Here is a 25,483-nt window from a genome sequence, read left to right as displayed (position 1 = left end):
GGAAAACATCTTTACAGTCAAAGGTTCTGATAAAGGCCTCATTTCCAAAATATATAAAGAATTGACTAATTTATAAGAAATCAAGCCATTCTCCAATTGATAAGTGATCAGAGGATATGAATAATTTTCAGACAAAGAAATTGAAACTATTTCTAGCCATATGTAAAGATGCTCCAAGTCATTATTAATCAGAGAAATGCAAATTAAAACAACTCTGAGATACCAACCTGTCAGATTGGCTAGGATGACAGGAAAAAATAATGCTGAATGTTGGAGGGGATGTGGGAAAATTGGGACACTGATATATTGTTGGTGGAATTGTGAATGTATCCAGCCATTCTGCACAGTGATTTGGAACTATGCTCAAAAAGTTATCACACAACACATATCCTTTGGTCTAGCAGTGTAACTTATTGGGCTTATATCCCAAAGAGATTTTAAAGAAGGGAAAAGGACTTGTATGTGACAAAATGTTTGTGGCAGTCCTCTTTGTAGTGGCTAGAAACTGGAAATTGAGTGGAAGCCCATCAATTGGAGAATGGCTAAATAAATTGTGGTATATGAATGTTATGGAATATTATCATTCTGTAAGAAATGATCAGCAGGATGACTACTGAGAGACTTGGAGAGACTTACATGAACTGACAGTAAGTGAAATGAGCAGAACCAGCTCATTATACACTTCAATAACAATACTATATGAGGATCAATTCTGATGGAAGTGGCTATCTTCAACAATGAGAGAATCCAAATAAGTTCTAATTGATCAGTAATGAACAGGACCAGCTACACCCAGTGAAAAAACACTGAGAAATGAGTATGGACCACAACATAGCATTTACACTCTTTCTGTTACTGTTTGCTTGCATTTTTGTTTTTCTTCCCAGGTTATTTTTACCTTCCTTCTAAATCTGATTTTTCTTGTGTAGCAAGACAGCTGTATAAATATGTATACATGTATTGTATTGAACATGTATAGGACTACCTGCTATCTAGGGGAGGGAATGGAAAGAAGGAAGGAAAAAGTTGGAACATAAGTTTTTGTAAGGGTCAATGTTAAAAAATTACCCATGCGTATGTTTTGTCAATAAAAGCTATAGTTTAAAAAATAAAATAAAATAAAATAAAATAACTGTTAAAAAAGAATCAGAAGCTAAAATATTAACAGCCCAGTAAAGTAAACGGGTAACATAATAGACTAATGAACCTCCCATTAGAGAACATGAAATCAAGTCTAATCATCTTCCTTATAAAGCAGAACAAATACCTGTTTTATCTGATTAAATGTCAATTTCTATGCTTATTGCTATAAAAATTAAATCTTGTGCTGCCATATGGACACAGAATCAAGTGTCATTTCTTGTGGAGGCTACAGTTGCTATTAGGAATCAGTCTTATGTAGTGAGCTATTAAATCTCTTCCTTTTAATTTAGCTACTCACTTTATTTGAGCATCAGTCTTGCAGACTCACAGCTGAGTGAAATATTTATTGCAAGGAAGACCAACTCCATTCTAGTAGAAAAATTCTTAGAGAATGGCCTTTGTTCTTTTATGCTTAATCCCTTATACACATGGTGATTTTTTGAATTTTTTGTTATTCTCATTTGTTGTTCATTCATGCCTAACTCTTTTGTCATCTCGTGTACCACAGCACAGCAAGCTCTTCTATCTTCCACTATCTCACCATTTCATTTGAATAATGAGGTTGGAAATCATACTGCAACAAGTTAAGAGACTGAGAAGCTGCAAAATGGAGTCATTGATTATAAATAGTTTTTTTCAGATTTTTCAGATTAGCCACAAGAGGGAAGAAAAAATATGGGATGGATGGAGGCTTTTTTTTTTTTTTTTTTTTTTTTTTTTTTGAGGATGAGAGAAACATGGACATGTCTCTATGCAGCAAGCTACTTGAAAATTAGTGAGGGATTTGGGCAATTCTGGGGAAGATGAGAAGGAATGGGCTCGAGAGTAACTAAAGACAGATTTGTCTTGTCAGGGAAAGGGGACATTTTTTCATGTGATACAGGGGTTTAGGAAGAAATAGTAATAAAAGACATATAATTGATGTGAAGTGAGGAGAAAGGAAGGAGAAAAAGAGGGGGGACAGATTATGGATGTTTAAAGAAGAATGAAAAGCTTTGGAAAAGCCATTGTAGTGAAACTGATGGGCAAACAGACTAGGAAGATGTAAAAGAACTATTGTTACGCCACAGTTCTTTTTTATTGTCCTGACTCAGTTTCCCTAATTGTTCTGCCTCAGTTTATAATTGTTCAGCTCAATCCTGCAAAACCACCCCTCCCTCTTAATCAGAATATTTGATAAGGATAAAAGATCTTATATTTTAGAATATCAGAATGTCTCTCCCCATCCCAAGCTATCAGAACATCAGATGGGGTCTTATCAAGATGCCTCTCTCTATGTCCTGGGTGCCTCCCCCTATTATGTCATCCCATCTCAAGTGGCTCGCCCCACCCAGAGTCCCGTTTCTGCTCTCAGCACCCTGACTCTGCCCCTGCCTCAGTCTATCCCAAGTCTGAATCATGTGTATATATGTCATTGAGAACTCACATTGTTTGCTAGATTCTTGGAGACAATAGTCTCATTCAGTCCTGGGACCAAACCATGGATCCATGTGGTCCTAGTAAATCTCTCCCATTTAAATAAATTATTAAATACTCTCTAATCTCTATCTTGCCTCAGTTTCTCCAGCAATTTCACTCTTTTTGCAGTTGAGATTATGTATGTAAACATAAATTTGTAGTAGACCCAATCAGTATAGTTTTGTGGTTTACTCCAGTCAGTCAGCAGCATGTGAGTAGGAGTAAAGGCAATAGGTATTAGGGAAATCACTCTTTAATGAATAGAGATAGACCTAGACATTTTATTGTACTTTTTTGTACAGTCTTGATTCTTTGCAATATCTCTGGGGGTTTGTTGTTGTTGTTTTAACCATAGGATGATAGGTTGAGAGTTGGAAGGGTCAGGTCATTTAGTTTAGCCTCCTTGTTTTATATATGAGTCTTTGAGAACTTCTGGGGCTTGTCTAGAGTCCCATAGGCACAATGCAAGGAGCTTGAAGTTCCTGCACCTAGAGTCGGTGTTTCTTCCTCACTTCCACTCTGCATCCTTTAACTTCAGATTCTTCACAGCCTGGTTTACAACCCTAGCGGTATTAAACTTAACTAGAAACTGGGACCATTAATCCATATGGTAGGATTTTTGTGGCTCACATTATTGATTTAGTACTGAAATGTAATGTTATCTATGCCTTTTTGTATTTTTATTTATTTTGCTAAAGATTTCTTATTTCTATTTTAATATGGTTTGGGCCATGGGGAAAGAGTTTGATATCTTTGCCTTAGATGACTAGATATACAAGCTACTTACTAATTTTGCAAATGAGAAAACTCAGGCCCCAAGATACATACTCAAGGTCATACAGATATTGGCAATCCTTATTTCAGAAGTAGCAGACCTAGAATGATGTTGCTAAGTTGGCTATAGAGCCAATCAAGTGAGGAGAAGAGATCATGGCAAGAGTAGAAAGGGGCAGTATTGGAAAGGAAATTAGAAATGAATCACTAAAATGAATCAGATTCCCCTGGTTTTACAAAGCATTAAGTTATTATCATAGTTTAGGTAGCTGCCTGTATATCACACCATTGTCTTAGAATGAAGAGCTATTTGAAAATGGAATGGACAGATTCCTTTGTGAGTTTGCGAATTTTCCCTCAAGGAAAGTTTTTGAGCACAAAGTCAGATCACCTGCTAGGGATGCTGCAATAGGTGGTAATTAAGTAGGATAGTAAACTTATGTAGCCTCCAAGGTCCCTTAAAATTGTGAGAGTGCTAGAATCTATATTTAATAACTTTCATTTTTTTTCTTAAAACTTGCCTCTTAGTCCAAAGGATAGAAATTATAGAAATCCATAGAGCAAATAAGAAAAATCTCATATTATTTAATGGTTTAGTTGGAATATAAACGAGAGAACTTAAATTTTTCTATAATTATGTAGTTAGTGTTGTACCTAAAAGTCTAACACGAGCCACTTTGGAAGATCATTTTTTGCTATTTCCAGGCTTCTATTAACAAATAATGAGAGCCCACATCATACTTGATTCTATCCTAGGATTTGGTCATTGCCAGTACTTAGAATATAATTATTTTCAGACCTTTTGTTTTAGAAGACTACAATTCCAATGGTGATTTTTTTTTTTAAGGATCAGTTTTACTTTTAAAATGGTACCTTTCCTTCTAAGAGCACAATGTGGCTAGAATTGTGAATTTTTAAATTAGAAAATAAGGAAGAAGACTCGACTAGAGGAAAAGAGAATATAATTACATGTTTCACCCAGATTCAGGACTGTTTTCACTCAAGTTAGTTACAACATTATATGAGATGATCAGGAATAAGATGTACATTAATTTTAAAATCACAGTTAATTAAATATTACTTTGTTTTGAAAAGAATTTAAGAATTTTAGGCTGGAATATTAATTTTAAGTGTCTAGAAATGCTCACATATTATAAAATGAGGATTGGAAACCACTTCCATGTCAACCTAAATCTTAACTGAATTTAATAAATGCAGTGTAAAAGCAAAGGAAAAATTACAGAAATAAATAAGATGAAACCAAATATTACCCTTTCTTCGGTTTCTATACCAACAATAATCTGAAATATATAATTTGATATTTGGTTTTGAAATGCATTATTTTCCAGTGTCTTATATTTAAACTTTTTTTTTCCTAGTAAAATTGTTGGTTCTTGAAGAGCTTTATCCCTTGACTCCTAATGTAGAACTTAATTCATATGCTTAGCTAGACAGTAGGTATTATCGGGTATCTACTAAACACTGGGGAAAATTTAACTATGAGCCACAATAAAAATTAATTGTTAATTAATTAGTGGCTGAGGTGACTTTCTTCGATTCATTTTAAAGTTTAAAGATAACTGGGGGGTAAGGGGGATGTACAGGAAATATGTATATCTATATTCAAATGACACATACACATATATGCACACATAAACATCAATTTCAGATCAAGATACCTGACTCCATCATTCAACTTGTTTTAGCATCTGTGCCAATCTATTACAAGGGAATTTTTCCAGGAAAAAGGTCATTTGTTATTCAATCATGCCAAACTCTTTGTCATCTCCTGTTTCAGAAGTAGCAGACTTCTGAAGTAGCACAGCAGGAACTTTTATCTTCCACTGTCTCTCCAAGTTTATCCAAGTTCATGTTGATTGCTTCCATGACACTATCTATCCATCTCATCCTCTGTTGTCTCTTTTTCCCTTTAACCTCAATCTTTCCCAATAATTAGGGTCTTTTACAATGAGGTTCATCTTCTTATATGTATCCAAAGGATTTGGGGTTCAACTTTAATTTCTGATCTTATAGCTAATAGCCTGAATTAATTTCTTTAAATATTGACTGATTGGATCTCCTTCCTACACTCTCAAGTCTTCTCTTAGCACTACATTTTGAAAGCATCAATTGTGTGGTGCTCAGCTTTCCTCATAGTCCAAACAGCTTTGATTATATTTGGACCTTCGTCAGCAAGGTGATGTCTCTTTTTAGCATGCGTTTCAGATTTGCTATGGTTTTCTTTCCAAGGAGCAAGTATCTTTTAATTTCATGGTTGCAGTCACTTTATACAGGCATCTTTTAAACCCAATATAAAATCTGACACTGACCTTATTAGTTAAATTTTTCACAAATAGTTTCCCCAAAGGACAGTTTTCCTTTTTCTTAATGGTACTGATGAATTAGCTTTGATCTTTTTATGATCTCCTGTATTCTTTACTTAAGAGCTCTTCCCATATATAAATATATAATGTTGTTGGCACTACAAAAGGAAGGTACACCAAATTTAGTTCATAAATGTCATGACTATTACATGCTTAAAAAAAAAAAAAAAAAAAAGAAAGAAAAAGCAATGACTATGAAGGATTGAGAAAGCATGGGAAGATATATAGAAATTAATGCAAAGTGAAGTAGAAAAAAGTAGAATAATTACAAGATGATTAAAACAATATAAAAAGAATCATCAAAAACCAAAACAAAACATCAATAACCTGAATGTTGTAAAATAAATAAGAAGAAACAAACTTGGTCTTGAAGAAAAAATAAAAATGCTACTTCCCTCCTTTTTAAAAATTAAGAGGGGGCAGCTAGGTGGTACAGTGGATAGAGCACCAGCCTAAAGTCAGGAGGACCTGAGTTCAAACCTGACCTCAGAAACTTAACATGCCCTAGATATGTGACCCTGGGCAAGTCATTTAATCCTAATTGCCTCAGGGGGAAAAAAGTCTATAGCTATAGAACACTGGATATACCGTCAAATTTTATAGGTTAATTAGTTTTGCTTTAGTGTCTTTTTTTTAAAAAAATGTAATATCTTTGGATATGGAAAGTAGAAGGAATATATAAGTAATATAAATACAAAATTATCAATTAAAAAACAAAAACAAACACAAGCTAGATATCAATTCATTTGAATATGCAATTCTCAATTAGGAAACTCTACCAGTCTTGGTGGTACACACTTAAGTTGCCTGGGGCACTGAGTTAGTGTCCTGGGTCACACAACCAATCAGTATGTATCAGAGGCAAAACATTAACCTGAATCTTCTTACATATGAGGCTGGCTCTCTATTATGCTACAATGCCATAAAAAATAAAATAAAATAAAATAAAATAAAATAAAATAAAATAAAATAAAATAAAATAAAATAAAATAAAATAAAATAAAATAAAAAAAATAAAATAAAATAAAATATAAAATAAAATAAAATAAAATAAAATACAAAAATAAACAAGGATCCTCCCCTTAGCCATAGCTGTAAAAGTCAAACACCTGAAATTGTTTTTTCCTAATTTTTATGGGGTGACTTTCAATATTTAAGTCTCACATGTGATAAGATTCTGTACTTACAATCCTTTCTAAGATTATGCTCTAACTCTCCAAAATAGCTTTCAAAAATGTTATATTATTTAATTTATCAGATACAAACACTAAGTATAAATACAAATAAAAAATTAGACGTGAATTAAAATTCCACCAAGATGGAAAATTTATTTCAATGCTCTGTTTAAAATCTCAGAAGTAATTCATGAAAAAATATTGAAATAAGCCTATACAAAAGTGTTGGGAACACACAGCAGAAAAAAGAAATGTTTTTAATTCATACAGTGAAAGCATGTACAGCCAAATAATTATATCTGATTTGCTTTAAACTAAGCCAAAACAGGAGTTAATTCTCTCCAAATGAACAATTGTTTTTTTAAATTAGACTGATGGAGAGAGTAAGAAGGAGTGTGTGTGTGTGTGTGTGTGTGTGTGTGTGTGTGTGTGTGTGTGTGTGTGTGTGTGTGTATTAGGGACTGGATCTGTAAAACTATGTGCATAGATACATACAGTGTTCATATTGTTTCCACATAGTTTATAAGAAATTTCAATTGTGCTATATTATGAAGTGTTATAAAGTTTTAAAACAAAATAATGAAATAAAAGAGACTGTTCTGGTGTTAAACTAAAGTGGTAAACTGCATATTGTTTGCCTGCATCTTATATGTACACATATGCATGTACATATGTATAATGATCCAAATAACTCAGAAAAATAGATGCGTTGGGACTCTTCCCCAGCAATGTACCACAATGGATGAGACACTCAAGATCACTAAGACATTGTCCCAAAGGATACCATAAATATTCACTGTTGAGCTAGTCACAGGTCTGAAGATACTGTGCCTCTCCTGGGATCCTATGCCTTAGCAGAATTATTTTGAGAGCATGTAGACTCAGACTCCTGTATGAGTCAGTTAACTATTAAAATGACCTTTTTAGTTCAAACAGGACAAAGTAGAAAAACAAAATAATCTGGATAAAATGAAATTCCCACTAAGTGGGCCTGCAGGTAAAGAAAATGCTAGTAGGCACTTTACATTGTTGTTATAAAGAAGCCGAACAATCTCTTTTGCTTAATATGAGTATGTTTTAAAACTTTCACAATATCTAACTCAAAATAAGTGAAATTTCTCATTTATCAAGTTAAAAAGGATAAGAAATAGGGGCAACTCCTCAGATTTATCTCTTTTCAAACATATTCTTCAGGTATTTCCATTTAAGTATAATTTACAAAATTTGATCCATATCAAGTGTGACAAAAATAATGCTATCAGCGATTCCAAATTAGCTCACAAAAGCTTATTTAACTCATAATATAGTTGAAACAATGAATGACTTAAGCAAAAACAAAACAAAACAAAAAACTCATATCAAAAAACCCTTATGTTAGGATCACCCCATCCCCCAAAAATGGAAAAAAACATATTTTTTTTTTAAATGCTAGTACTGAGGAAAAATAGGTTTCTTTTTTTTTTTTCTTTCTTTCTTAAAGAGAATAGTTGGCTATAATTTAAAATCAGGAATACTAGTTGACATTTATTTTTACCTATTTGTTTCTACACAAAGTCCCTCCAAAAATGGCATGGAAGTAATTGAATCCAAATTTTGGCTAGTTCTACCAATTTTTTTCTTTTTTTAGGTCAAGACAAGCTCAACACCAAGAGATTAGCATGCTGAAATTATTGTCCAGAGCAACTATGAAACAAAAATAAATAAACACTCTTCAGTCATGTAAGGGCTGTTTAAACTCTTGCTGTGACAATGGCAGTAGGGAAGCAAAAAAAGATAACCTAATTATTGCTAAGCTTAAGACACATGCCTGAAGGAACTGAATCATAATGAATGTTGAAATCTCACTATAAAAGAAATCAAAAGAAAACAGATGCATTTCATTTATAAATGGAATAAAGGTTTACAGTTTTTCTTTAGAGTAAGGTTCTTTTTATATAATTATGCTCTCTATATAACATGAATAAAGTTTTCAATAACGGCAACTTGATTGGAAAGTATCAGTTCACGTCTCAATCCTAAAGAAGGGAGGGGAATGCCAAGGAAATGTTCAAACTGAGTTCATTCAACTCACCAAAAAGGTTATGCTTAATATGTTTTCTTATGTATTTGTTTAAAACTAAACACAAAATAAGAAAAAACAGAAAAAGATAGAAAAGGAAAATTTTAGAAACTCAAAACAAAATACTGCCATGTGCCCAATAGAACATCAGAGAGGATTAAAAATATGAACAATTAATTTCCATTTCAAGAAAGCATACATAATAAAAGACTATATTCATGACTAGCCTTCTTTTCTTTGTTTGCTTGTAGATTATTCTCTTGTTCTCTATGGTGCAATTTTGACTTTATTCTTTTTTTCCCCTTTCACCTCCTCCACTTTCCCCTAGCAGGCTACAGTTAAGCACAGATATACATATTCACACACTCATCCACCAACATATATCTGTGTACACACATACATCTACATGAATACATATATGCTTATACACACGTGTAAACATGCATCTAAAACAACATTAATATGGCTGACATATAACGTAGATTCCTTTCTTGAATGAATCTAAGTTTTGACATTGTCTAAAATCAATAATCAATACATAACATCAAAAGCCTTACTTTAAAAAAAAATAAATTCTACTCCTGATTCTTGTGTAGTTATCTGCATATAGGATTATGCTTAATTTTTTCTGAAAGCTAGGCTTTGGCAATAAATGAAATGAGAATTACCAGAAGTACAAGATGGTTTTCAAAGAGGCAGACAAAATAGGGGCCAAATTGCCAATAATTGCTAATTATGAATAAAGCAAAAGGTCCAGAAAAACATCTCCTTTTCTTTGATGATTTTTTTAAAGTCTTTTGTGTGGTTCACAATACAATGTGTGCTACAATCTCCAAGAGATGGGAATACCACATCATCTTACTTGTTCCCTGGAAGAATCTATATGAAGACCAAGAAGTAATAGTTAAACCAAAAAACGAACAAATGATCGGCTTAAAATTAGAAATGGAATATGTCAAGGTTGTCTATTGTTACCTTATGTATTTAACTCATACATGGAGTACATCATGCAAAATGTCAAGCTGGATGAATCAAAAGCCAGGATGCAGGTGAATTCATTCTGATGGCAAAAATTGAAGAGGGCTTAAGAAGCTTCTTGATAAGGGTTGAAAGAAGAGAATATAAAAGTTGGCCTGAAGTTTAACATCAAAAAAAAAAAAAAAAAAATTAAGATCTTGGCAACTGGTTTCTTCGCTTCCTGGCAAAAAGAGAGAGAAGAAATGGAAGCAGTATCAGAGTTTGTATTCTTGAATCCTGTGGATGGCAACTGTAGCCATGAAATTAAAAGATATTTGTTCTTTGGAAGAAAAGCTATGACAAATCTGGACTGCATACTAAAAAGCAGAGACTTCATCTTGTTGACAAAGATCCATATGGTTTTTCTGATAGCAATGCATGGCTGTGAGAATTGGAGTGTAAGGAAAGCTGAGAACCACACAACTGATTCTTTCAAATTGTGGTGCTGGAGAAGATTGAGAGTTCCTTAGATAGCAAGGACATGAAGTCAGTCAATACTTAAAGAAATTAATTCATACTATTCCCTGGAAGATCAAATATTGAAGTTGAAGCTTAAGTACATTGGCCACATAATGAGAAGAGGATACTCACTGGAAAAGAACCTGATATTGGGCAAGACTGAAGGCAAAAGGAAAAAGGGATGGAAGAGGACAAGATGGATAGAAAGTATTAAAGAAATAATCAAAATGAACTTGGACAGACTTTGAGAGAGAGACAATGGAAGAAAAAAGTACCTGCTATATGCTCTGGTCCATGGGATCACAAAGAGTTGGACATGACTAAACAACATACAACAAAGGTTCTCTCTCTATAAAATATTTGTAAGTGTTGGTTTTATTTTGTATCTAGAAGCAACAACAACAACAAAAAAAACATCATTTCATAGAACCTTTGATCATTTCATGGATTTCATTGGCCGGAAGACCAATATGAGTTCATTTTTGGACATCCTGTGCTAGACATTGACTTTGAAATATCTGCTGATATAGCAATAGTTTCTCCTTTTTAATTTTTTTGGTAGTGTTTCCTTTTGTTCTTCTTGTATTTATCTGACCTCTCCTTATATCTACTTTGTTGGACTATCATATTGTAAGTGTTCCCCAAGGCCATCCTGACACCACCTTCTCTCCATATACTCTCATGATGACCTAATAAGTTCCCATTCTTACAATTATCTAAGAAGAAAGAGTGAACACTGTAAAATGCAGAAGATTTGTTGAAAAGAAAAAGTCCTAAGAAAAGATTATTAGATTTTGTCACTAGTAACTTTGGAGAGAATGTTTTCAAATTGAGGGAGAAATTGGCAATCAGATTGTAAAGCATTCAGAAATGACAAGAGGCAAAAGAAGCCATGAAAAAGGGAGAAGATATCATTGATAAATAAAAGCTTAAGATGTTAATAAGAGTAATGAAAAGCCCCCCCTTTTTTTTGTTTGTTGGTTTGGTTTTTTTTCAAATAGGGAATCTTAGATGTGTTTGGAGGCAATAAGAAAAGAATAAGTAAAGGGAAATACAGTTTAAAGAGAGAGAAAGGATGGGGTTATAAACTTTTACAAAAGATACAAAGGAATAGGATCAAGAATGCATATAAAATACTGGTCATAGTAAGGAGAAAAATTATCTCTAAGAATCTGTAAGGGAAAGGAATTATATGATGAAATTTGCAGTTTCACACGCAATTTTTCTCTTCACAAATAAAAATGTTCATGTTCAATGGTGTTTGTCAAACAAATCAAATTTGCTTTATTTTTACAGTGTCATAAGAAACTGTAGTGGGCGAGGAGGTAAGAATCCATTCCAGTTTTTGAAACTTGCAGTAGGTAGCTTGGTTGACTGACTTCCCTTTTCTATATACAATAGCAGAGACAGATTTATTAGATATATTGATAAAGATTCTTGTGACTGAAGCAAAATGCAAGTTCATTTATATAATAGATCAAAGACATACTTTTGAACTTAGGACAGGAAAAGCAGCCCACAATGGAGATTAAAGGCATTTGGGAGAAAGACATTTGAGGACATTGGTAAGAAAGTTTGCTCTGATATGTATCACAACTCTTTACATCTTTGTTGAAGTAGCCAAAATCCAGGCTTAATAATTTGCATTTCAGTAGATTGAGCTTGTTAGAAAGGATACACAAATATCAAAGAGTGTATTCTGTATTGACTCTATAAGCATTGGAGATATGTTTATTTGTCTCTCTGACCAATAAAGCTGAAGATTACAGAACAAATTTTTTTTCACCTGGCCCCTGATTACCACACCTTTATCACTACTGGAGCAGGACTTCAACAAGAAATAATCAGTATAAACAATTCTGAGAAACAGAAGAAGACTTGCATAAATTGATGCAGAGTGAAATATGAAGAAATAAGAATACAATACTTCCGGCCAACATGATAGAGAGGACACACACATCTATCTAAGTTCCTTCTTGCACTCAAGAATGCTCCTTCTTGCACTAAGAACACTTTATTTAATGACAAGGCCTCGGAATTAGAGCTTGACGGAAAAACCCACGAATACGTTACCAACAGAAGATATTCTCGACATTCGCCAGAAAAGGTCTGTTTTTGCTCATGGGTGAGGATGGTTAGATCAGGTGCAGACTGAAGGCAGGCAGTGAGAGTATGGAACGCAGCTCACTCAGAGCAGACCTGAGAAGGGTGGGGTGTGAACTTAGCTGTATCTGTGGGGGGAACTTTACTACAATATGGCTACTTTGCCCTGGCAGCAAGCCAGTAGATCAGCAGAGAAGCTATAAATACAGGTGGCAAAGACTATAACTCCTAAAAATTAGAGTCTCTTGGGACCTGGCCATACCCATCTGGAGTGACTCAGCACGTTCTCAGTCTCAGAGCACAGATGCAGCTCAGCCATTGCTGTCCTGCTAGTGCCTCACTGCTGCCCCTGCAGACTGTAGAGAAAACTTGGTTAATACCATGCAGCCCCCACCCCCAAAAAAAGCAGACTGCATTTGCTTTTCTTGTTAGTTTTCTTTGATTCTTCTTTGACAAAATGAGCAAAACATTAAAGGGAGCTCAACAATAGACAGCGTCTATACAGATAGAGAGCAGACTTTAAACCCCGAGGAGACTAAAAACAGACTGTCTCTAGATGAATCCCCAAAGGGCGATATGATATGGTCTCTTAACACACAAGACTCTCATAGAAGAAATTCCATAGAACAAAACAACTTACATAAAAACTCAATTGGACAGTTAGAAAAAGGAATTAAAAAGTGAGTGAAGAAAATAATTCATTAAAAATCAAAATTGAACAAATGTAACTTAATGACTCGAGGAGACATCAAGAATCGATCAAATAAAACAAAACAAAAAAAAAAAAAATGAAAACAATGGCGAAAAATGTCAAATACCTTCTTGGGAAAACAACAGACTTGGAACATAGATCTAGGAGAGATAATCTGAGAATTATTGGACTTCCTGAAAAATATGATGAAAAAAAGAGCTGACACTCTTTTCCAAGAAATTATTAAAGAAAACTGCCCAGATGTTTTAGAAACAGAGAAAGAATTCATTGATCACCTACTGAAAGGAGCCCTAAAATCAAAACACTAAGAAATATAGTGGCCAAATTCCAGAACCATCAGACAAAGGAAAAAATACTGCAAGCTGCTAGAAAAAAAAAAAAAAAAACTCAAATATAGAGGAGCCACAATAAGAATAACTCAGGATGTGTACACATTAAAAGACCGAAGGGCCTGGAATCTGATATTCTGAAAGGCTAAGGAACATATGGTATGCAGCCAAGAATAACTAACCCAGCCAAAATGAGCATTTTTTTTTCAGGGAAGAAGATAGACATTCAATGAAATAGGTAAATATCATCTATTTCTGATGAAAAAACTGGAACTAAACAAAAAGTTTGATCTCCAAATATAGGACTCAAGAGAAATATAAAAAGGTAAAAAGAAATCTTGGAAACTATATTTCTGTTATAAAGATATATAAAGAACACAGGTATAATTTGTTCTAGAAACTAGAGGTAGAAAAGAAATTGTACCCAGAAAAAGGTAAAGTGCAGGTACATATCACAAAGAGGTAAAAGAAACCTATTATATCTGAGAGAAAGAATGGAGGGGGATGAACATAGTGTGTATCGTACTGCCATCAGAATTGGCTTAAAGAGAAAAATATTAGACATACTCGATTTATGGAAAAACTTCTCCCACCTCATTGAAAAGTGGGAGGGGAAAAGTGAAAAGGGAAGGAGTAAGCTAAGCAGAAGGGAATATAGAAATTGTGAGGAAAAGGGGTAAGAAAAGGGGAGGAACTCTAAGATGGAGGGAGAGATCCTAAAAAGGGAGGGCTGTGACAAGCAAGTGCTGCTCACAAGTTTAATACTGGTGAGGGGGTAAGGAAGAAGGAAAGGAGAAAAGCATAAGCAGGGATTAACAAGATGGCAAGTAGTACCGAATTAGTCATTTTAAGCATATATGTGAATGGGGTAAACTCCCCCATAAAGAGGAAGCAGATAACAGACTGGATTAAAAGCCAGAATCCTACAATATGTTGTTTACAAGAAACACACTTGAAGCAGGGAGATACATACAGAATAAAGGTAAAAGTCTAGAGCAGAATCTACTATGCATCAATCAGGTGAAGTAAAAAAAAGCAGGGGTAGCCACCGTTATCTAGATCAAGCAAAAGCAAAAATTGATCTATTAAAAGAGATAAGGAAAGGCACTATATCTTGCTAAAGGGTAGCACAGATAATGAAGCAGTATCAATATTAAATATATATATGTGCACCAAGTGGTATATAAATTCTTAAAAGAGAAATTAAGAGAGCTGCAAGAAGAAACAGACAGCAAAAATATAACAGAAGGAGATCTCAACTTTGCACTCTCAGAATTAGATAAATCTAACCACAAAATAAATAAGAAAGACGTCAAAGAGGTAAATAGAATACTAGAAAAGTTACCTATGATAGATCTTTGGAGAAAACTAAAAAAAACTAAATGGAGACAGAAAGGAGTACACTTTCTTCTCAGCAGTTCATGGAACTATACAAAAATTGACTATATATTAGGATATAAAAACCTCAAATTCAAATGCAGTAAGGCAGAAATAGTAAATGCATCTTTTTCAGACCACAATGCAATGAAAATTACATTCAATAAAAAGCCAGGGGAAAATAGACCAAAAAAATAATTAAAGACTAAATAATCTCATACTTTAGTATGAGAATGATTTATTTAGAATGATTGGGTGAAACAGCAAATCATAGACATAATTAATAATTTCACCCAAGAAAATGACAATAATGAGACATACCAAAATGTATGGGATATAGCCAAAGCGGTTATAAGGGGAAATTTTATATCTTTAGAGGCCTACTTGCATAAAATATAAAAAGAGAAGGTCAATAAATTGGGCTTGCAACTAAAAATGCGAGAAAAGGAACAAATTAAAAACCTCCAATCAAATACTAAACTTGAAATTCTAAAAATAAAAGGAGAGATTAATAAAATTGAAAGTATAATAAATAAATTAAATTGAAAATTATAGGCCAATCTCCCTAACAAATATTGATGCTAAAATCTTAAATGAAACATTAGCAAAAAAGATTACAGAAAATCATCTCCTACTATGACCAAGTAGGAAACTATTTTAATGACCTAGAAATAATAGCAACAAAATTCATCTGGAGGAACAAAAGGTAAAGGCTTTCAAGGGAACTAATGAAAAAAAAAAAAAAAATCAAATGAAAGTGGCCAAACTGTACCTGATCTAAAACTATACTATAAAGCAGCGGTCACCGAAACGATTTGGTATTAGCTAAGAAATAGATTAGTTGATCAGTATAGTTAGGTTCACAGGACAAAATAGTCAATAACTATAGCAATCTAGTGTTTGACAAACCCAAAGATCCCAACTTTTGCGATAATAATTCACTATTTGAAAAAAACTGCTGGGAAAACTGGAAATTAGCATGGCAGAAACTAGGCATGGACCCACACTTAACACTGTACACCAAGATAAGATCAAAATGGCTCCATGATTTAGGCATAAAGAATGAGATTATATAAATTAGAGGAACACAGGATAGTTTACCTCTCAAATTTGTGGAGGAGGAAGGAATTTGTGACCAAAGATCACAAAATAGAAAATTTTGATAATATCAAATTAAAAAGTATTTGTACAAATAAAGCTAATGCAGACAAAATTAGGAGGGAAGCAATAAACTGGGAAAACATTTTTAAACTTAAAGGTTCTGATAAAGCTTCATTCCTAAAATATAATTTATAAGAAATCAACCCATTCTCCAATTGATAAATGGTCAAAGGATATTAACAGACAATTTTCAGATGATGAAATTGAAACTATTTCTACCCATATGAATGGGTGTTCCAAATCACTATTGATCAGAGAAATGCAAATTAAGAAAACTCTGAGATACCACTATATACCTGTCAGATTGGCTAAGATGACAGGAACAAATAATGATGAATATTGGAGGGTAAGCAGGAAAACTGGGACACTGATACATTGTTGGTGGAGTTATGAATGAATCCAACCATTCTGGAGAGCAATCTGGAATTATGCCCAAAAAGTTATCAAACTGTGCATAACCTTTGATCCAGCAGTGTTACTATTGGGCTATATCCCATAGAAATACTAATGAAGGGAAAGGGACCTGTATGTGCCAAAATGTTTGTGGCAGTCCTTTTTGTAGTGGCTAGAAATTGGAAAATGAATGGATGCCCTTCAATTGGAGAATGGTTGGGTAAATTGTGGCATATGAATGTTCTGTAAGAAATGACCAACAGAATGAATACAGAGAGCTTGGGAAGACTTACATGAACTGATACTGAGTGAAATGAGCAGAACCAGATCATTATATACTTCTTCAACAACACGTATGAGGATGTATTCTGATGAAAATGGATATCTTCAACAAAGAGAACATCTAATTCAGTTCCAACTGATCAATGATGGACAAAATCGGACAACCAGAGAAGGAACACTGGGAAATAAATGGGGCCTACTTGCATTTTTGTTTTCCTTCTCAGGTTAGTTTTACCTTCTGAATACAATTCTTCTTGTGCAACAAGAGAACCGTATAGTTCTACACACATATATTGTATCTAGGATATTCTATAACATATTTAACATGTATAAGACTGCCTGCCATCTAGGGGAGGGAGTGGAGGAAGGGAAGGGAAAACAGAAGTGAGTGCAAGAGATAATGTTGTAAAAAATTACCCATGCATATAATTATTAAAAAGTATCAAAAAATTTAAAATAAGATAAAATACAAAAGTATTTAGGCAAAAGCAATATCAAAATAGTCTTTACATGTAACTGGGGAAAAATAAAATAGTACTTAAAATTAAAAAGAATACTATGCATAAAGACTATGAGCAATGTCAATGAAAGAGTAATATAACCAAACTGAACACTGCACAATTATGACCTAGCTTGGTCCCTGAGAACAATTAAGAAATGTAGCTTTTTCCATTCATGACAAAGGAGGACTTTTGATGTAATATACAATGCATGTGGTAAATAACTGAGGAAACCTCACAATTCTTACATATATATTGCCATATGAAATTAATGTGTTGACTAGTTGTTCCAATTTTTTCATATTTTTAAAAAATTTGCTTTAAAGAAAGATTCTATGAAGAAGAAAAATATGTTGTATACATTCAGAAATTAGTGCAAAGAAAAAAACAACAGGAATCAATTTAAATCTAATTTAAAAGTAAACACAGATTTGCTTCTTGGTTATAAAATACTATTTAATTGTAAGACACTTTTTTTAGCTTTCCTATTTAGGTATCAATTAATAAACAACATTTATAAGCACTTATGTTATAAGCACTGTACTAAACACTGGGAATTGCTAGCAACAAAATCGATAATCTAAAGAGCAGCAATTTGTAAGAATCTTTTTGTAAAATCAAAGATGGAACATCTCAGTGACAGAGACATTTTAAGGTGAGGACAATGGGCTAGATTATCTAATAGGTCTAAGATCACTGGCTTCTGTTTTCTACAGTTATGGCCAACTATCTTGGTAAATATTCTGAAAATTATAGTCTGCTCTGTCTTGGATTTGCTAATCTAAGTTACAAACTGGAGTAATCTTTTGACTAAAAAGAAAAGGACTGATGGGGCAACTAGGAGGCAGTGGATAGAGCACCAGCTGTGAAATCAGGAGGACCTGAGTTCAAATCTAGCCTCAGACACATAACACTTCCTTGCTGTGTGACCCTGGACAAGTTACTTAACCCCAATTACCTCAGCAAAAAGACAAAAAAAGAAAAGAAAAAAAGAAAAGGACTGATAAATGATGCTATCTTTTATGCCAGATTGTTAATTACTCCAACACTGAAGATACATATAAATTGGCCAAGGAAAAAATATCAATCAACCTCTAACATATACATAACTTTATAGAATCAAAGTTGAATTTACTATTAAAAATTATCAAGGATTCAGTAAAAATGTATAGCTAAAAAGGTTTATGCATGAAACAAATAGCTTGAGTTTCAACTCCTAATTACCAATTACTTGAAGCCTAACAACTTGTATGTCCTACAAGTTCTACCACTTCAAATTCCCAGTTAAATTTCTCATTTCTCTTGGCCTTATTGGATTATATTGAACTCTGATGAATCATAACGTCCAGAATTTTAAGAGGGGAAGTCACATATGTGAATTTCCTTTAAGTCTACAATTATATTATCTTCTTTTATCTGTTTTCTCCTCATCTTTATCTACCACAAACAGTGTTACTTAAAGTGGGACAGAAAACACACCTAAAGACTTAATTTTCTTCCTATTCAGTTACATTGGCTACATTAATAAATATTTAGAAAGCCCTTCTTCCAAATGATAAGTCCCCCAAAAATCATTTCAACAAGAATATTTTTTTTCTATTTCTCTACACCTCTCTCCCTGTTCCCCAAATCCCAGATGAAGGTACTAGTTGGCAAATGGATATTGGAGATGGAATAAAGTGAGACATCAAATAACTTACTTGAAATCCATCTCTTACCTTCTGTACTTAGCCCTGGACTTGACGTGAACTTGGCTACATCAACAATTTTTACTGCAAATTGCTGCCCAGTTTCTCTGTTGATACATCGCCGTACAACACTGAAGGGGCCCCTATTAAAAAAAAGAGAGAGAAATCACATTTTTATATATTGAATTTCCTAAACTCATGCACTCCCTCTTAAGTATCTTGCTACTGTTTTATGTCTAAGGACATAAAGTAATGTTATTTTGGGGATTCTTTGGAAAGCCTCCAAATGTAAATGTTTTTATAATAATACCTAAAAAATTATTTTGAAAGTAACCTATATCTCTCATGGTTTAAATACTTCACAAATAAATATATTAATCCATAAATTCAGAATACAAACAAATGTGCTTCAAACTTAATTTTTCTAAATCCTAAATAACTCTGAAAAAAATCTTGATATCATATGCTATATAAGATATTACTATTTACTTACAAAGATGTAAAACCCATAATTTAGTACGAAGGCTAAAATTCAGTGATTATTTTGAAAGTATTACTTCCTAAAGTGATAGAATAAAGGCAGAGATTCACCTAAGCTCTCCTAAATTCCCTTCCAAACAACTTTAAAATAACATCTCAAAACATTCTGGAGTGGCAGGACCAACAGAAGCAACAAAAGGATAAGGTAAAATCATTTTTCCGCCCAAGACAAATTAGAAGGCTGAAAGAGAAAAGTCTGGTCTCATTATGGCAAGAGTGGAGCACAGTCCTGCACAGGTCATGCCCAGACAAGTCAGTAGCAGGCCTTGGGAGATATTAAATCAGCTGTGGTAGTTCCAGAGTTCAGCCCACAGATGGCAAGTAGATTAGACAATTAGTCAGAAGGAGAATACAGAGGATCCTGGCATTGGATTATGCTGCATTAAAATGTGCTATTCCCAGACTTAGTTCCAGAGCAAGGAGGAAATCTAATACACTACAGGGTAAAATTTCAGGATAGTGAGAACCATGGTCATAATTTCAGGGTAGAAAAGAATGCTTATAATTTCTCATAGACTAGCGCAGACCAAGAGAGCAATCACTACACATCTCTTTAGAGAATACCACCTTGGAAGAATTAAAAACTTAAAAGACGCCCCCCCCCAAAAAAATACGTCTGAAAATAATTACACATAAAATCTGAAATATTCTGTCATCCACTGTCATAACATCACAGACATAACATAAAAGTTAAAAGTGAAGAAATATGCTGAAAAAAATATACAAACAATAAAGTTCGCATCTGACCATACTAAGCTATTATAGTGACAGAGAAGGTCGAAAAACAAAATCAAAACAGCTAAATGCAAAGCATTAAAGAAAAAATGTAAATTGCTCTTAAGTCCAATAAGAATTCCTGGAAGAGCTCAAAAAACATTTTCAAAGTCAAATAAGAGAAGTAGAGGAAAAACTGGGAAAAGAAATGGAAGTGATACAAGAAAATCATGAAAAAAAAAAAGTCAATAACTTGACAGAGGTTTAAAAAAAAAAAATCCTGAGGAGAATAACACAAAAATCCAACAAAGAGAATAATCCCTTAAAAACAACATTAACCAAACAGAAAAGGAGAGGTAAAAGCTTAGTGAGGAAAATCACTACTTAAAAATTTGACTGAGTAAGTGGTAGCTAATGACCCCATGAGACATAAGAAAATATAAAATAACTCAATGGAAAAACAACTAACTTTGAAAATAGGTCTTGGAGAGATCATTCAAGAATTACTGGACTACCTGGAAAGCCATGCAGAAAAAGGAAAAAAAAAAAAAAAAAAAAAAGCCTAGACAGACATTATTTTTCCTTCCTTCCTTCCTTTCTTTCGGTTTTTTTTTTTTTTTTTTTTTTTTTTTTTTTTTTGCGGGGGGGGGGGGGGGTTAAGTGACTTGTCCATGTCCTCCTGACTTCAAGGCTGGTACTCTATCCACTGCACCAACAAGCTGCCTTTAGACATTACCTTTCAAAAAATTATCAAGGAAAGCTGCCCTGCTATTCTAGAACTAGATAGAGAGTAAAATAGGACTGGAAAGAACCCACCAATCTCCTCAAAAAGATCCCAAAAGAAAAACTTTCAGAAAAATTATAACCAAATTACAGAACTCTCAAGTCATAAAGAAAATACTGCAAGTAGTCTGGAAAAAAAGAATTAAATACCGTGAAAACACAGTCAGTATAATATAAGATTTAGCAGTTTCTACATTAAATGAGTTTGGAATATGATATTCTGGATGGCAAAGGAGCAAGGATTAAAACATCAATCACCTACCCTATAAAGCTGAGTAAATGGATATTTAAGGAAAGGAGGACTTTCAAGTACTCCTGATGAAAAGACTAAAGCTGAAGAGAAAATCTGACTTTCAAATACAACATTCAAGGTTAAATTGTTTACATCTCTACATGGGAGGATGATACTTGTAAACTCCTAAGAAATTTATTATTATTAGGTTAGTTAGAAATAGCTACAGACAGAGAGCACTGGTATGGGTTGACTATGATGGGACAACATAAAATTAATGGTAAAAAATGAGATGCACTGGGAAGAATAAGGGAGTGATGGAATGAGTGAATTTTCTCAATTAAAAGAGGTGCAAATGATCTTTTACAGGGGTGGAGTAAATGGGAGGGGATGGTGGGTAAGGTTTGAATCCTGCTTCCTTCAGTATTTGTTCAAAGAAAGAATAATATATACACTCAGTTGGTTAAAAAATGTATCTTGCACTACAGCAGTGATGGGGCACATCTGGCCTGTGAACCATATAAGCCCACAAAATCATTTGCTAAGGCAACTACCAATGATTAGCTGAAAGCAAGGTACAACAACTTTTCACTATATGAGTTCTGTAAGTTGATAATGTTGTAACTGGCCCATGAATGATGTTATAAATATCCAAATGTCAGAATATCCTTGGTAGATAAAAAGTTCTCCAGCTATGCCCTAGAGAAAGGGATAACTGAAGAAAGGGCAAATTGGAGAACGCAGTAGTCAGAAGCAGAACACTTTTGAGGAATGACAGAGTAAAAGGAAAGTGTAGGATAAACAGGCAAAAATAGAATGGAGAAAAACTGTAATCATAACTGTGAAAAAAAATGCAAGTTTCTCTGATAAAGGTCTCATTTCTTAAATTTTAAGAATGCAAGTCATTCCCCAATTGATAAATTGTCAAAAGATATGAAGACAGTTGTCCAACAAAGCTATCCATAGTTTTATGAAAAATGCCTTAAATCACTAGTAAGAAAAATGTACATACTTCAGGAAGCCCCACCTAATTTAAACAATTTCATCTAGCTACCCCAGAGGGAATCACAAGGGGCTAAGAGACAACTAGAGAGCTGAGATGGTTCTTAATATTTATTTACTAGCATTTCCCCCTACTATATGTTATGCCCACCAACCTTTCCTTACCTACATTCTACTAAAGAGATAAGTTCTCCCTAAAAGAAGATAGTCTTTAGACCTGACTGGTCCCTGTTTCTAGAATGAAGATTCTTTCTCCCCATCTCCAACCTATAACACATCCATCTTCCTTCCCTTACCCTCCACAAAGTTATATATAGCATAAAAGTAGAACTGTAATTCAAATCCAGTTTCTTTGATGCCAAATCTGGCATTTTCTGCAGTATCATGCTGCCTCAATAGTAGTATTGCTTATGAAATTTAAATCTTTGGAACATAAAGGTCAGATTCTGTGAATAGAGTAAATGGAGTACCTATTAGGATTCTATTTAATTTGCTAGTACTCTAAAAATGGATTTTTCAACAGAGTACAAGAATATACTTTTCAGGAGGGAAAGTAGCTTTCTATGTCCCAAAAGCTGTAAGTATATTATTATGCTAAACTGAAAGCACATTTACTTTAAAAAGGAGCTCTCCAGTCTGTTTGTATTTAGTTAAAGAGTGAAATATACCTTACTCATTTTAGAAACCTCATAAAACATCACTATGTTACCCTAGTGTCATAATTAAAGTCTATCATTATATAGCAAGTCTAGCAACAACATTACTGTAGAGCAGTCAGCAGCTAGGTCGTGCAGTGGTAGAGTGCTCCACCTAGAGTCAAAAACTCTGCCTCAGAATCTTAACAGTTCAGTGACTGGGAAAGTAAATTATCTTGTCAGCTTCAATCCTAGCACTGCTGTAAAGACAAAATGTTTCTGAAGTGTTTTGCAAACCTTAAAGGAGATATATAGAAAGATAGCGAATACACATACACACTTACACACACACACACATCTCACATAACATAATACATACATTAAACTAAAAGTGTAGTGTTATACAAAGACAAAACTAGTATTCACTTGAGAAACCAGCTCAAAGTCCTGGTTCCACCATGAATTAGCTATGTGGTCTGGAGTAAAGTATGTCCCCTTTCCAAGGGGACTAAACTCTTAAGTCTCTTGCAGAGCTTATTTCTATGATTTGATATAATATCGTATAGAATTGTATAATCTATAATTGATCACTATATAAAATAATTATATTAAAAATTGTTTTAAGTTGAACCAATGCAAATATAAGCAAACAGGTCAATAACTTTCCTGTACAATCAGTGCTACATCAAAGACTTGTGGCCTGAAGGACTCTGTGTCCTGAAGTGGTCTGATGGCCCTGGGGCTGTTGGAAAATCAAAGATGGGAACCTAGAAGCTACCACATGCTGCAAAGATCAGTGTACAGCACTGAATGGCAGCATTCAGACACAGGTATCTCAAGACCCTGGCACCTAACCCAAGAAGGTGAAGGTCACAAAGCTGACAACACTATCCAAAAGCATAGCATAGGGCAGAGGTTGGTCCTAACACAAAATATGTCTGGAGAGATGAATAAATGAAATAAAAATCCAACCACTCTTAAAAATTATTGTATTGTGCATGCCCTTTGATCTAGAAGTGTCTGTACTGGGTGTCTATATCCCAAAAAGATTATAAAAAAAGGAAAAGGACTTACATAGCTGAATAAATTATGGTATATGAAAGTAATGGACTATCATTCTTCTATAATCAGCAGGATGATTTCAAAGAGGTCGTGAGACTTAAATGAACTGATGCTGAGTGAAGTAAGGAGACCCAAGAGAACATTGTACAGAGTTGCAACAAAATTATGTGATGATCAACTATGACAACAATGAGGTGATTCAGGCCAGTTCCAATAGTCTTGTGATAGAGAGAGCCATTTACACCCAGAGAGAGGACTATGGGGACTGAAAATGAATCACAACATAGTATTTTCACCTTTTTTTGTTGTTATTTGTTTGCTTTTTCCCCCTCCTTTTTGATCTGATACATCTTGTGCAACATAATAAAAGTGGAAATATGTTTAGAAGAATTGCACATGTTTAACCTATATTGGGTTACTTGCTGTCTAGGAGGGGGAGAGGGGAGAGAAAAATTTGGAACACAAAGTTTTACAAGGGTGGATGTTGAAAATTATCTTTGCATGTATTCTAAAAAACAAAAATCTACTATAAAAAAAGAATTATTGTAGATCCAGAAATGGCCTAAAATGCAACTCAATAGAAAGTAACCCCATAATAAAGGCAAGTAAGAGATCTGAAAGAAAAAAAAAAGTGATAAATAAATAGCTTAGACAAAGAAAGTGATTAATATTACCCAAGCTACAGACTCCCTGAAAACTAGAATAGATCAAACAGGAGGAGTCAAAGACTCTATGAAACAACAAAATAGAATAAAATGTAAGGTATTGAAAACAACTGACCTAGAAAAAAGGTCAAGGTGAAAGAATTTAATAATCACTGGAATGGCAGAAAAAAATTGATTAAAAAAAAAACCTAAACATTATATTTCAAGGAATCATAAATAAAAACTACCCACCTCTATTGTGCAAAAGGGCAAAGTAAAAATAGAATGTGCCAGTCACTTTCTGAAATAACAAAAGTTGCAGAAATGTTACAGATGAAATTCAGAATTCTCCTATGAAAATAATAATAATAATAATAAAATAAATAAAATAAAATGAATAAACTAATACAAAATGAGTACAATCAAGACAATTCAAACAATGACAACATTGTAAAGAAAAAAAATCTGAACAAAACTAATCACATCTTCAGAAGAGACTAGGATAAAGCAAAATACCCACTTAATAACATAAAAGTGATAAAATAACAGTGAAAAAAAGACATACAATTTGGTAAAGGACAAAAATGTTTATCTTTGCTTGACATTTTTCCTTATTATGAAACGATTTGATCTTCCTGTTTTAAATTGAAATTATAACAATAGCAAATATTTATATAATACTTGAAGTTTGTAAATTCCTTTGCAAATATTGCTTTTTTTAATCCACACAACACAATTAGAGGTTGCTATTATTCTCATTTGGAGGAGGAGGAAGAGGCAAAGACTGGCAAAATTGAAAAGAAAAGCAAAAAGATTGGAAGGGCTATGGGAAAACAGCCACATTAATCCATTATTAG

At 33.6% G+C, this 25,483-nt stretch overlaps 1 protein-coding gene across 1 annotated transcript in view; it reads right to left on the bottom strand.

The window, feature by feature from the left end:
- Positions 1 to 25,483, bottom strand: part of CASK (calcium/calmodulin dependent serine protein kinase) — a 367,163-nt gene that overhangs the window by 271,744 nt on the left and 69,936 nt on the right. Inside the window, 1 exon segment of the mRNA XM_074300811.1 lies at positions 19,045 to 19,157. Within this exon segment, the coding sequence (XP_074156912.1) occupies positions 19,045 to 19,157 (113 nt within the window).

The sequence above is a fragment of the Sminthopsis crassicaudata genome, chromosome 3 (genome assembly GCF_048593235.1).
Source record: "Sminthopsis crassicaudata isolate SCR6 chromosome 3, ASM4859323v1, whole genome shotgun sequence".
NCBI lineage: Eukaryota > Metazoa > Chordata > Mammalia > Dasyuromorphia > Dasyuridae > Sminthopsis > Sminthopsis crassicaudata.
This window is presented reverse-complemented; position numbering and strand designations above follow the sequence as displayed.